Below are 14,124 nucleotides of genomic sequence, written 5' to 3' on the forward strand. Positions count from 1 at the left end.
CCTTCATTTCATTTTCATTACATTTGCTTGGTAGTCAGATTTTGGTGTGTGGATATTTTAAAACAATCTAACTGACATTAGCAAAAAATTAAAAATAAAATTAAAAAAAGTGCACAACAGCATCGTATCAATTTTTATAGATAAGATAAAGAAGAGCAGTTTTCCTTAGTTTTCTGTGCCTCTTTACTTTCTTACCCTCTCCCCTTGTGTGAGAAACTCTCAAAGTCAAAGATTTCTAGTTAGGCAAAGATGGCAGCGATAGCAGCAGTGCTTATTCATTATTGCAATACTGCGCGCACATCCCCTATTGGCAAGGGAGAAACTGCACACCAGTCAGTGAAATCAATTCTGTTCTATGCCCTAAACCCAAGGCAGGTGATGCTCTCATGGCTCTCATTGGTTGAGCATCTCAGGCTCACAGACTCCTCGAGACTGTTGCTAGGATTCATTTCCATAGAAGGTCAATTACCAACCTCTTGTTTTTAGGTCTGCCTTGTACTTTTCTGCGGAGAGAGAAGGGCAATGTTTCCAAAAGTCAGTACATTCATTCTGTCCTGTGCTGGGCTCTACCCACTCTGTATTTATCTTGTGCTTGTCTCAATTCTACCCATGTCAGAATGCCCCCAGTCTGAACTTAACTCTGTTCAGCAACTTTCTTGGTGGAAAAACTACTTATACAGCTGTGTTACAAGAGGGTTATACATTCAGTTAGGGCCTACACTATGTACTGAAAATACTGGAAACTTCCACTGCAAAAACACAATCTACCTCTCCCATCTGTGCAGCCTTGCAGACCCAGAGCATGCCAGGTTATTTCTGCTTTCATAGCATTTGCATGCTGTAGGGTGAGCAAAAGGTTCTGCTGCTTGATTCTTCTGCAAGAGCTGCCTACCGGCAAATGGTTGCAGGGATGGAGGATGTGACAGAAAGCATTTGTCTCCACAAGAGCATAGTTACATTCAGTGCAGAGTGTGTGAGAGTCAGGTTGGTGTGGAAAAGCACTGACACCCTGGGGATGATGCAGTGCTCACATGTCTAACACTCACAGACATTACTGTCAGAAGGATGGTGCTGTGTTGTGCTTCTACCTTTGGCAGCCCCTGCAGAAATGCTGTGGCACACAGAACACCTTTGTATTGCACTGACTGCTGCCATGCAGCATGGATTTAACACACCAAATCCAGAGGAGCATGACTGCATCTAACTTCCCTGAGAAAAACTACTGTAGCTGAAGAGATGAGGAGGCAGCTGCTCATCTGCAGAACAAGCAGTACTGCCAGACATTGGGCCAGGTGAGCACCTCCTGCTGCAGCGTGATGATGACAGCGCTGGAGATGATCTGCAAAGCCAGCTTAAAAGTGGGAGACGTGAGTCAACATGGCAGGAGGACAGAGGTGTTAGGGAGCAGCCAAGGCATCAGAGAGTATCAAAAGGCTTTGAAAAGTATCACAAAGGAACAGCCAGGAAGACTGGGATTATCATGAGCAGCAACCTGGATGCTAGAGATTATTTGCTCCCATACAAAATGGTAGAGATCTTGCTGCAGACATCCCAAAGGCAGGCAAAATGGGAACCCAGAGCTCTGCCTGCACGAACCCCACAGCCATAGCATTGCAAACTGAGTTGCCTTGCTGTTTGTTGCATTCATCCCAATCCCTGTGAATGAAGACTCGGAATGCAGTCAAGGCGATGATTGAGCATGAGAGTGACTTTATTCAATAAAAGACAGGAGGGCTTGAGAGGTCAAGGGTGAAGATGGGACTCCTCTTGTCAAGATGAGAGTGGCTCAGAGCTGGTGCTGCTGCCTGGTGCCTGGGACTGGCAGCCTGACTCTAAGTCCCCATCTAAGATGCTCAGCTTCACCTCACTGATGCTGACCTGCTCCTGCATGGTGGTGCTGCTGTTGGGGCACTCGGGCTGTGCTTGGGATGGGCAGCACTGCAAAGGCGCTGGGTCACAATCCAGGCAGGTGACTGCTGTGTCTGGCAGGCTCAGGTCAGGAGCTTCAGCAGAGCCAGGAGATATGAGAGCATGAACGTGGATGAGCCCCTTGTGTCCATCACTGTTACCATGTGGAAGGCTGTCATCCGAATTGCAGCGATTCGTGCTTAATAAGAACTCTCCATTGATGGAAACACACTGCACATCACTACTTGGTTTGGATCTTTGGGGTTGACAAGGGCTCGAATCACCTAGGAAGGCATAGAAACACAAGGGTTAGTGTCAAACGTTTGCAAGTTGAATCATGAAAGGTTGTTGATATTTGGTAATAGAGTGGCGTCAGGAAGAAGCAAATAGGCTTCAAGCAACAGAGCCACTGTCTTGCAAGTGATCCTCGTGCAGGTCCAGCTCATGTATTGTTTCACTGTAATCTGCTTCTTTGGGTCTACCTAGTGGGCAGCAGCACTCGAGCTGTTACTGATATCACTGAAAAGAACAGGAGACAATTGTTCTATTCCTAAGAGCTTCAAGGTGCCTAGAAGCACAAATAGAAACCAGCAGTATTTCATCACTTCACCAAAAGGAAGGTCAAACACCTGAGCTGTGAAGAGCAGTTACAGAACCTATGCATAAGATCACACCAGGCATAGTTTGTTCTAACAACAGTTATGGCACATAGTCCATTTCCTTCAATATTCCCAAAATGAAATGATGTGGAGCATTACAGGGAAAAGAAACACTGCACACAGACACTATGACCCTGATTATACTCAAGCAGCAGACTTAAAACAAGTCAGAGTTTTAAATTCCAGGATATTTCAGGACCTATCATGTGTGAAATTCAGTTACACAACAGTGCCGAGGTGCCTGCGTTTCAAGCAACTTTCAGATCACAGCCATGTAAAATAAAAACAAATTCAGTGCAGAAATAGCAAGCCTGTACCTTAATACCCATGAGATTATCCATTTTTTACTGCGTTCTGACTAAGTTCTAAAATTTGCTCATCCCAGTTCACTTCAACAAGTTCCACCAGTTCACGCAACGCAGTTCTGAGATCCTGTGTATGTTAGGCAGATAGAATTGAGCAGTGCAGAAATAATCTCTGACAGCTTTAAGAGCTCCGTTCTGCTTACAAACTCTCAGTCCAAAACTATTCTCAGTTTTAAGGAAATGAACACCTGAAGCAGTTGGATCATCTGCCATTTGCCGCATTCTGCTTCTTGGCATCATGATTAGCACAAAGGGTTTTCTGCTGTCCTGCAGAAATGGACAAAGTCCTGCTTACAAATGGACCAAGTTCCAGTGTACAGCAGAGTTTGTACCAGACTAACAAGCCACGTCATTCAATTCATTTGCTCAGGTTGTTATGCACTCCGAAAGGAAACAGAACTAACTGTTGAATTCTGAAGGTAATCTGTGGGGTCCTGTAGAGAGTGTTTTTTACAGCTAGTTAGCTGAGAAGGGTCGTAAACATGGTGCGGTTAATCAAGCAGCCATAACACCTGCAAGGACAGTGAGAACATCAGGATGCCCTGTGATGGTGAGAAACTAGCCATGGTTCTGGGAACTCAGCAAGGGAGTAGCTTTCAGGATGATAACAGCTGTTAAGATACTCGGGGATGGTATGTAATTGGGAACCAATGATGAGCTCTACTTTTGCAATATGTATGAGCTAATTATCCGTATTATAAATGTACACGCAGCCAAGGAATAAACGAGATTCGCTGATCATGTCAATGACAGGTGTGGTCGTCTGCTTTTCTCCCGCCATTCTGCAACATACATACATCAAATGAGATGAGATGAAAGGTCTTTTCTCATGGTATATTGATGAACAGGGTGAAGATACTGCTAAACAAGTTTCTTCCCAGCAGGGAAGAAATGAGGATTTTGGAGCGCCTCTAGATAAGGTAGCCGGAGCCATAGAGAAGGCTGGAGTACCAGAGTACATGAGGGAAATAATGCTAAAACATTGAGCACTTCAGAATTGTAATGCTACAGCTCGTGGCATTCTAAGTACTTTGAGGAGTAACTGGACAATAGAGGAGGCGTTACACAGATTATCAAGCATTCCCACAGGGGCTCAGGCTTTCATAGTTGAGGCTATTAAAGAGCTAGGGGCAGGATTAAAGGCACAGGCTGAGGCTTCTCAGAATCAAGTGTCAGCAGCTCTTGCACCCTTACAAGCGTCTGCGGTAACTAGTGCAGGCCCAAGCACCTCTGTTAAATGTTTCCGGTGCGGCGTTAAGGGACATTTGCGACGGAATTGCCAAGCTGTCGGTGTGTGGTGCCAGAACTGCCGCTCGGACAACCACAACACCGTCACCTGCCGTCGCCGGTCAAGAAACCTCCAGCCCAGCGCGAGAAAGAACAGCGGCTGCGCTCCGACACAACCAGCCGTTCCCAGCCAGAGGCCGCCTGCTGCCCCCCTCACGTCGCTCGCCGCATTGTCGGCCTCTACGCCCCCCCGCCCTTCAGTCCGCCTACGTTGCTCATCGCGCCCCCGCCCTCTGCTCCGCCCACGTCGTTCTCTGCGCCTCGCCGTGCCGCCCCCCCCTCGTCATGCATGGCTGCGTCTGTGCAGCCCGTGTATAACGTGGTTAAAGACACGGATGGACCAAAACCAGTGGATCGTTGTGACCCCGGTCCTGTAGATCCAGAAAGAGAATCGGACGCATTTCCTCCTGATGGTACTTTGAAGGGAGCAGGAACGACAAATTTCCCTACAGCGTACTGTGATGTCTTAGAGCAGTGCAGAAAAGAAACTATATTAAGGGGTGATGCTGACACATTGCAAGCCTTTCCTATGTTGTATCAGCCGAATCAGGTCCCCCGTTGGGAATCCCTGCCTTATGAGGCAGTGAAGGAGCTAAGGGAGTCAGCAAGAACATATGGACTTCAGTCAGCCTTTACATACAATCTTTTGGTTGCAAACAGTGACAGTTACGCTATGACCCTTCACGACTGAAAAATTGTGTTAAGAATGATCCTCTCTCTTATACGATACACCATGTTTATGACTGAATACCAGCTACATAATTTGACTGATATCTTTTTGCCTCAAATTGGGACACATCCATGCGGCACAGCACCTCTTCAACTGTGTCAGACAGATGTCACTCCCGTTCCTGAATCTGGCCATCTAAAATATGCACATGTAACAATAGATACTCATTCTTCTTATGTATTTGCCACAACACATACAGGTGAACGCAGTCATGACACCTATAAACACTGGTTATCTGCTTATGCTGCTATGGGAATCCCACATACTACAAAAACAGATAATGGGCCTGCGTATACCTCTAAGGCCACTCAAACTTTCCTCCAAGAAGGGGGTGTTAAACATACTACAGCTCATTCTCCCACTGAACAAGCTATCACTGTGCACATTTATCAAACATTGAAATCCATTCTTATTATTATTAAACAAAAAAGGGGGAATATGGGAGACACACTACAAGAAGTATTGTGCAAGGTTTTTCTTGTTTTGCTTGTGCTGAATTTTTTGAATCGTGTTCATAGAGATACAGCTTGTGTGGATCGTCATTTTGAGGCTTCCCCAGTGCTAAAGGAACAGCCTATGGTTAATGTTTGGAATATGGCCATAGGACTTTGGGACTGTTCCCTACCACTGACAACTTGGGGTCGTGAATATGCTCGTATTTCCACAGGGACTGGCCCTATGTGGGTTCCAGCATGATATCTTCGGTCTCATCTGAAGGCAGAAAATAGCATCCAGCCTTCATAGTAATTGTAATTGTGTGTTTCTTACTTAGTGATATTGCTTTGTAACTTGCTGTGTTATAGATAATATTGGTAATAGTTTGACATAGTGTGTGATTTTCTGTTTTACCAATGCAGTCTCAAGATTTAGAATTTAAGGCATTAGCTAGGATGTTGTGTGCTTCTTCTATTTTAGTAATAGATCAGATGTGTATTAAACAGGATTTGATCTAATCAATACTAGAATCTACAGGAATAGCTCTTTTAATGTTTTAGTACTGTTTGGTTATTATGTTATTAGCCTATTAATTAGCCCCTAGTGATACTTTAGTACATTTGTGCTCTAAAATTGGTTCTATTTGACATGCTACTTCATAAAATTGGACGATCATTAATCAATTATTAGCCCGGATAACTCAGTCGGTAGAGCATGGTTATGAGCATCTTAAAAGCATTTATTGCACAAATTTTAGTGTTCATTAAAATCAATATATCAGAGTATATGAAAATTGAAGACTTTTCCTGATCAGTTACACATTAACACAATGGGACCCTCATGGATTTATTTTCAGGTTACAGAAACTTAGGTTGCAGTACAAACATGTTTGTTCTTTTTAGTGGGTTTAACAGTAATGTTGTTATGTTGTATTTGACTTGTCTCTTTTTTCACTTTTAGAGTATTGTCAATCTAGGCCTTGATTGAGTTATAATAGTTATGTTATTAATTTAAGTAGTGTTGCTATTCTATAGGCAGTATTGTAAGAAGAATTCTACGGAGCGTCCGTCATGGATCCAGATGAGAAGTTCACAGAACAGCAGCTACGAAGCAGGATAAAACTACATGAGAACTGATTGAACAAATGAACTGAACTGCTTGTTAAATATGATTAATCGGTCGTTAAATCAAACCCTTTTTCAGCCTAAAAGAAAACAGGGGAAATGTAGAGTGTGTTTTTTACAGCTAGTTAGCTGAGAAGGGTCGTAAACATGGTGCAGCTAAGCAAGCAGCCATAACACCTGCAAGGACAGCAAGAACAACAGGATGCCCTGGGATGGTGAGAAACTAGCCATGGTTCTGGGAACTCAGCAAGGGAGTAGCTTTCAGTTGATAACAACAAGCTGTTAAGATACTCGGGGATAGTATGTTATTGGGAACCAATGATGAGCTCCACTTTTGCAATATGTATGAGCTAATTATCCGTATTATTAAGGTACACGCAGCCAAGGAATAAATGAGATTCGCTGATCATATGTCAATGACAGGTGTGGTCGTCTGCTTTTCTCCTGCCGTTCTGCAACAAACACCTATATACAAATTTAAGAACACAACGGAGTAACTGTTACTGTTTATTAACAACCAGTTTTAATAATACAATAAAAGTATGTCCTGAGAAAGGGGAACAAACACGCTTCTTCAAGGTTTTTTAGCTGTTCTGGATCTCAGCCGTCGCTTGATGATCAGATGATCACTTTCCTTCTTTTGTTCCTCAGATTCCTGAAGAAAACATTTCAAAAGTTACTCATCTTTTTGCACAAGACTGACAAGCTCTTCTTGACCCACGCAAACATATTTCATCCCCTAAATGGATTTCAGAATGGAATTTGCTTATTATATTTTATTCAGAAAAATATGGGATACCGAGATCATTTTAATGCAGCTTAATCACAAGGAACAAATATGGAGAATGTACAAAATCCTGTTTATCTTAAAAAAGCACACACATCTGGGGAAAGCCTGAAGGCAGCTTTCATTTTGAAATACTTATTTTCAAAAGAGTATTATAATACTTGTTTTGTGAAACATGAAGCGTTCAGAAAACATTTTTAGCCTCAACCCCTGTAGCTATGACTTGCCCAGAATTTCAGTTCTCGGTTCAGTTCCGTGTTCTCAGAACTACAGTGAGAGAAGAAATTGTCTCACCTTCTTCATCCTCTAACAAAAAAAAAATAACATTTTGGTTTCTGCCCCTATCATTCGTCAAATCATCAAAAAATTCAGAGGGATGTTACAGTATGGGCAAATGATCACTATGCTGAACAGAAAAAGGACTCTATTATAATTAAAAGATGCAGTTCCAACAGAGCAAGAATGTTCTTAGCACAATAGCTGCCGACAGAGTCATGAAACTGGCACATCAGATCCTTTGCAAGTTGGCTTAGACAGGAGATCATAGTTTAAGCATACCTAAAAAGCTGTCTAAGTTGTGCTCTAGAAAAGCGTGTAGTAGAATAATCCCACTCCAACACACTGAAATTATCTATGATTCCAAATTAGAAGACATCTCCGTGATTGCTACATCACCTACTTAGTAAACTGTAAGCCAGCCAAACACAGAGATCTTTGAGGACAAACTAAAACAGAACAGCAGGAAGACCAACAAGAATGACTTGGTAGAATAAAGAAATACCTCAGTACTTTCAACCTCCTCCTGCAAATAGATGAAACCTCCAGTCTGTTTGGACTCCTTAGTAGTTTATTTTAAGCCAAGACTACAGTATAATCGCTTACCGAAGAAGCTGGTATATCTAGAGGGCCAGAAACGACAGTGGAATACAGCTTCCTTTTGCATCGTTTTGGCTTGGTCTCTCCTTCTTCGAGACTTTCAGGTTCGTTTGATTTAGGAGAACTTACTGCTGACATCAGCTTCTTGGCTAGAAGAAATTTGTTTTGATACGTAAACCAATCAACTTACTGGTTTTGTGAGTCTTTAAATCACTGAATGCAAAAAAAGCTTCGTAACAAACTTGGTTTATAAATGACATGTAAAATTTAAGTGAAAATACTCAGAAATTGTATTTGTTCATCGAGGTTCTTTATTGCTTCTATAGCTGAAACAGTTTATAGCTTCAGGTACGGCAGCTTAAAGCACGCATTAAAATGGAGTATGAAAGACAATCATGGCTCAGAAGTCGCTGGAAGTCAGAAACTTCAGCAGGAGTTAAACAACAGGCCTAACTTTCGTGCTGACAGAAGCACAAGACAGAACCAACTTTCTCTGTATACTTGTAGATATTCACAAATGTAATAATGAATCTCTGAAGAGACGAATAAATGCATTTACTTCATAAATCAAAGGACAAGACAACTTAACATGGCAGACAAGTTCTCTAAGAACACATACATCAATAGCCTACAGCAGAAACAAGCCATTCTACAATGTCTAGAAAACATGGAATAAAACTTATTCTACACCAACCTTTAGAGTGTATAATAGAAAGAGAGCTTTGAATAAAATCTCCAACTTTTTGCAGTGTTTCATCCTTCTTTTTAGTCAGTCTTGAAGCATGTACTCGCTTTCTCAGGAAGTAGTCTTTTCCGGATTTCTGTTCAACAGAGATGTGAACATGTGAAACAAGAACATTGTTTAAACTTCATTTTAGTTCAATGTTATTTGAAGTTGACATTTTGAGCTTTACTACTGACACCTCTGTTCATTATGCTGATGATACCACAACGGCAAGTAATGTATACAATTTTATACCCTTCAGGGAGTTGTCAAAATCTCAGCTATTTCAAGGCATACGTTTCTTAAAGTTTCTTAATAAGGCAGTAGTTTCTTTAAAAGTAGCTCCCAAGCTGTGGAGTTGTTTCTTACATAAGCTGTTCTAATTACATAAAATAAACAAACATATAAAACAGAAGACAACAGATGGGAAAAATCTACTACTCATACTCTGACCATGCCAAGGATACTGCTATCACATGTGAACATCTGTTTTTAATAACTGCCATGCATATTAATGATATGAACCTTATTTTAATACAAGGGCTTCACTTACAAAAGCACACGATAATACACTAAAGCTTCTCTTCCCAACTATTCAGTGTGCAATATCCTTCCCTCCAAATCATTACACAGTACAGCCATTACACGCTCTGGGGACAGACTGACTTGCCCTTTGGTTAGCTTATGGAATTTAATAGGAAGAGCTCATAAGCATGTAAGATTCCCATTCAGGTATACACATAAGGATAAGACACTGCTTCTTTCGTGTGACCACACAATTACAGGAAGACCCAAGCTAGCTTCAAAACTAGAACAAAAACCAACCATTTTCTCGTCACTTGCAGAGGGTGAATTAAAAGCCATGACAGATTTTGTATTTTTCGTGTTCTCACTTTTCACAAAATCCTGGGAAAATAAGACAAGTTTCAGCCATGATTCTTTTGGAAAGAACAATTGATGTCACAAAAGTGAACACTTCAAACACTTTTGCTAATAGTAGGGAAGTATCTGCTAGTGGTAACTATTCCACTGTAAATCAAATAATAAATAAGCATTCAATTATAAAAACAGGACATTAATATATCAGTATTAGACATCTCATGATGTCTAAAAAGCTGATTTATGTCTACAGGTTTCAAAGAAAATACACAATGGAGTTAAGAGAAATTCCCTTCTCTTAAACCATTATCACTGAGCTTGGCTATTAGTTTTGTTCATTAAAGCAGTTCATTGATTAAATTCTTCAACTACTTTACTGAGGTAGAAATAGCATTTTTTTAATGCTTAAATGAGAATGGTAAAAAGGCATCAGATATTTTGTTTTCTGTTGGGTCTAGGTCATACCTCATCCATGTCATCACTTCTTTTCTTTTTTGCCTTAGGCATTTTCACTCCTAAAGGTATCATGCTGCCGTGCTGCTTTATCTCCGTCTTATCAGGTTGCAGAGGTGTCAGTGGGATTTCCAGCTCCGGTTTTGGGAACCGACTAGTTTTGCCATTTTCTGCGGACACTCCAGAAGAGTCGAGGACAGTTTCCAAATGCTCCTGATAGCACAGAAGAATTTTAAGTGCAAGTGTTGAGGTAGCCATGAGATTAAAAAGCTATAAAGCATCTGGAAAAGGATATGTAAGCATTCGATTTTCCTGCTGTAAGAACACTTGTAACAGAAGGAGTCTATTTCAGTTACAGCAGAGTTTTACCCTTCTTTCCTAGAACTTGTTACATTTAAAATTATTTCCAATCTATGATCACAAAAAAAGTTCTCCATGTTAAACTGAGCCTGATACTTTACAAGTCATTTTTTCTCAAGGGCACAGACAACTACACTTTTTTTTAATAGAGAATGGTGGTAGAACTGTCACGATTTTCTTCATCTCAACTCTGCTGCGTCAGAACTGGGCAGGAACAGGAGCATTTGATTCAAGTGTTCGATTAACTTCCAGCTTAATCTTAGGGAATTTGCCCTTCCTCTTCTACACTAGAGATGTTATTTACATAAGTAAGGTCCAGCTGGCAAGGTGCAAGCCCAGTACAAGTCATTAAAGAACTCCATTGCTATCTTTTCCCTGGAGAGAATACAGACATTCAAGCAATGACACCGTACTTAAGCTGAAGGCTATCATGTACCTGCTCACGGTCAAATGGCAGCAAATGCACAGCTAAGTGACAGGGAAATGTCAGTATGCATTTCCCCAGCAGCACTTACTGTCCACAATCCACCCAATCCTGTTTTTCTCAACAGGAACAACAAAGTCAGAACTGAGATCACCTGGACTCCTCCTTCTCTATGGCAGGAATTCAGCTAGCATATCAAAAATGAGTTCAGATGCTGGTTGAACACATGGAAGACAGGCTGCTGGGGACATCAGAAAATGGGAGATGGCTGCTTCTACTGCTGCTAGTAACTAGCAAACTCCAGTGTCCCAAACACAGACTAGCAGCTTTTACTACTTACACTGTTCCGACCCCCTGAGGGGAGTCTTCTTCCTCTCAAAAAGTTACCAAAGATTGTAGAAAGACAAAAAGTAGTCAGAGCCACTTTATCAGGCTCTGCTAAGAATCTGAATGGAGTATCACCACCCACTGTATTTCCAAGAATTAAGTTGGTTAATAAATACTTTGTTTTTAAAATATATGTAACTGCTGTTTTATGAAAGTTAGCAATTAAAAACTTATATAGGAATGATTAACATCATCTGCTAACAAAACAATGTCCAGAAATCCTGCAGAGGAAGAAAATAAGTTCAATTTGCTGTGCCCGTTTCAGTGGCTCCATGAATTTTTTCCAAGTAACTTATCTAATCATGAGCCACTTCATAAGCATTAACATGAGGAGAGTTTTCAACAGCACCTGACAAAAATTCATCACACAATTGTTTCAACAGCTTTTATTCCTATCAAAGGCTATAAAAACAGGTGATCTGATCACCTTGAAAGGGATAAATAAATTAAAACTTGGGAATTGTTTAGAGAACATGAGATCTTTTCCTACTCATTCCTTATCAAAAGCAATACAATCACAACATTGTCAGATCTGAAGTTTCATACTAACCTCAGATTCATTTAATGAAGTGAGGCTCCTAGTACATCGACGTGACAAATAATTGTCTTCAGCTTTGCATCTTAATGGAATACTTTCTCCAGTTTTAGTTTTGCTTTGTTGTTTCCTAGGCTGTAAATATTTAAAAGGAGTAAAGATTAGGCTATGCATTAGACCTCCAAAATATCTCGAGTTTTCTAAAGTTACAGTGTAAAACCTCAAGCTCAGACGCCACATGAACACGTAAGCTGAAACACAGCACAAGTGTGGGAAGGTAGTAACATCTATTCATTGTGTGATCTTCAGATACACCCTACTGGGTCTCACTAACAGTCTCAGGCAGTATTCTGCCTCCAAAAGAGAGAAAGTGAGACATTATTTAGGGACAAAATCTGTAACGCTGGTCGTTTTGTCATCCATTCCCCCCATACTCTGCACGCTCACAGCTGCTATGTTAGAACACCAAAGGCTAAACCTCTGCCTAATCTTCAGCATCCACATACGAATACATGGAAAACTGCATGGAAAAGTTCCATAATGTACACAGAGAGATGGTGTTCTAGTAAATAAAATAGTTTTGAGAAGATGAGAGCTCATGTTTGAGTGGAAGACAAAAAGAACCAACAAGTACTCATCACTGAATATGTAGTTAAAGGACTATATGCTAAGGAAAATGATTCCAGCTCCAGTATCTCCTAGGAAAACAGAAGAACAAAAAGGGGTAAACAAGATGTTAAGTACTGACTTTCTATAAATATAATCATACTTTTTCATTTACAGAGTCATTCCTTCTACTTTGTCTTTCTTCAAGTAAAAGTATTTCTGGCAAACACTGAGGGCTACTGTGGTTAATGCATTTTTTTAATTCCTTTATAAAGTCATCTTTGTCAGCCAGTTCTTTTCTTAACTCTTCTATCACAGTTGCATTATCCTAATAAACAGTAAAAACTGCTGAGTTGTGGGATTGGCAAAAGGAATTAACACACACAAGCAGTATTGCAATTACTTAGTAGCATCAGTTTTAGAATTGCAGGCTAGAACACTTAACTATTCAAGAACAGTAACATTTCACGGATTTGTACGGTCACTGTTACAAGTGCAGTAGTCACAGAATTGCCTGGGAAGTTGTAATACAATATATTTTGATTCTTCTATTTTACTTATGTGCTTCAGCCTTCATCTCTCTTAAGATATAATAACCCGAGCTTTTATTTGTTCCCAAATCCTCGGTACTGTGAGAAAGTCGGCAGTTGTAGGGGAAGTTTTGCTATGAGAACATCTTTCTTCTCAGAGAAAGTGAATCCAAACATTCTCAAAAGAGCACAACTCATTTAGTCTTCTGTTTAGCTTCTGAAATTCTATGCTACGTCTTAGATTGGCTATCCTGATTAAAAGCTGGATGTTGAAATAAGAAATGCAACTTCCAAAGATCATCCCCCCTCTGCTTTTTGATGCTTCCCTTAATCTCTCTCCACGTCCCCTTCTGTCTTTTCATGCCATTGTAGATACTACCTCAGAGAAAGCAAAGAAAGTAAGAAACCTGAGACAGAACTACTGTCTGAGTATTGAGCCTAGCTTGGGATCCGGAAATGCTGTGAATTATCGGAAAAAGCTACAGATGTCCAGTCTGACTGTAGGATCATAAGCATCAAACTGACATCTGCTTATCGAACTACTGAAAAAATTGAAATTTTAGTAATTAACAGAAATTCTGTTTCTGAAGAACAAAAATAAAAGCTGGTGCTTTTTTTGGTTAGTTGCACATGATGTCAATACGACAGTGTTCAAGAACAGAACCACACCCAGAATACAAAGAGCAGGTACAGGAGTTTTACAGAATTTATGGGTAGCTAATCAGGTAGGAGGAAAGGAGAGCTGACCTTGCTTGAATCCTTTAAGGCAGATTGTCTCAGTTCTGCTATTTCTGTCTCTTTTTGTATGGCAATAGAAGCCAAAGTTTTGAGCTGTTCTTCCAAAGCTTCTACTAACTGATCTCTCTCCTCACGCCACTTTTGAATATTATGGTCCTTTTCCACCAGCTCATATATTTCATGTTGAAAGAAAAGCATACACAGTAAAAACAAGCAGAATCTTTAAGACAGCCTAGAATTAATAAGTTTTTCATATAGCATAAATAAGGACTCAAGCTGATAAAAAGAGTTTATGGTAAGACATTTCAATTAACATA

General features: G+C 40.6%; 2 protein-coding genes across 2 annotated transcripts; both read right to left on the reverse strand.

Annotated features, from left to right (window-relative positions):
- Positions 1-7,002: 7,002 nt before the first annotated feature.
- LOC146755937 (kinesin-like protein KIF20B) lies at positions 7,003-9,814 on the reverse strand. Its single transcript, XM_085525054.1, has 4 exons — positions 9,721-9,814; positions 8,866-8,992; positions 8,178-8,320; positions 7,003-7,163 (listed from the first exon to the last, which is right to left on the reverse strand). The coding sequence occupies exons 1-4, from the start codon at positions 9,757-9,759 to the stop codon at positions 7,083-7,085; spliced, it is 390 nt and encodes a 129-aa protein (XP_085381180.1). The 5' UTR covers positions 9,760-9,814; the 3' UTR covers positions 7,003-7,082.
- A 419-nt stretch (positions 9,815-10,233) lies between these two features.
- Positions 10,234-14,099, reverse strand: LOC146755938 (kinesin-like protein KIF20B). The gene is made up of 3 exons (XM_085525110.1): positions 13,817-14,099; positions 11,949-12,068; positions 10,234-10,440 (listed from the first exon to the last, which is right to left on the reverse strand). Exons 1-3 carry the CDS (start codon positions 14,003-14,005, stop codon positions 10,234-10,236), a joined length of 516 nt encoding a protein of 171 aa, XP_085381236.1. The 5' UTR covers positions 14,006-14,099.
- Between the last annotated feature and the right edge of the window lie 25 nt (positions 14,100-14,124).

The sequence above is a fragment of the Coturnix japonica genome, chromosome 29, assembly GCF_054131305.1.
Source record: "Coturnix japonica strain WE chromosome 29, WE-NBRP24, whole genome shotgun sequence".
Lineage (NCBI taxonomy): Eukaryota > Metazoa > Chordata > Aves > Galliformes > Phasianidae > Coturnix > Coturnix japonica.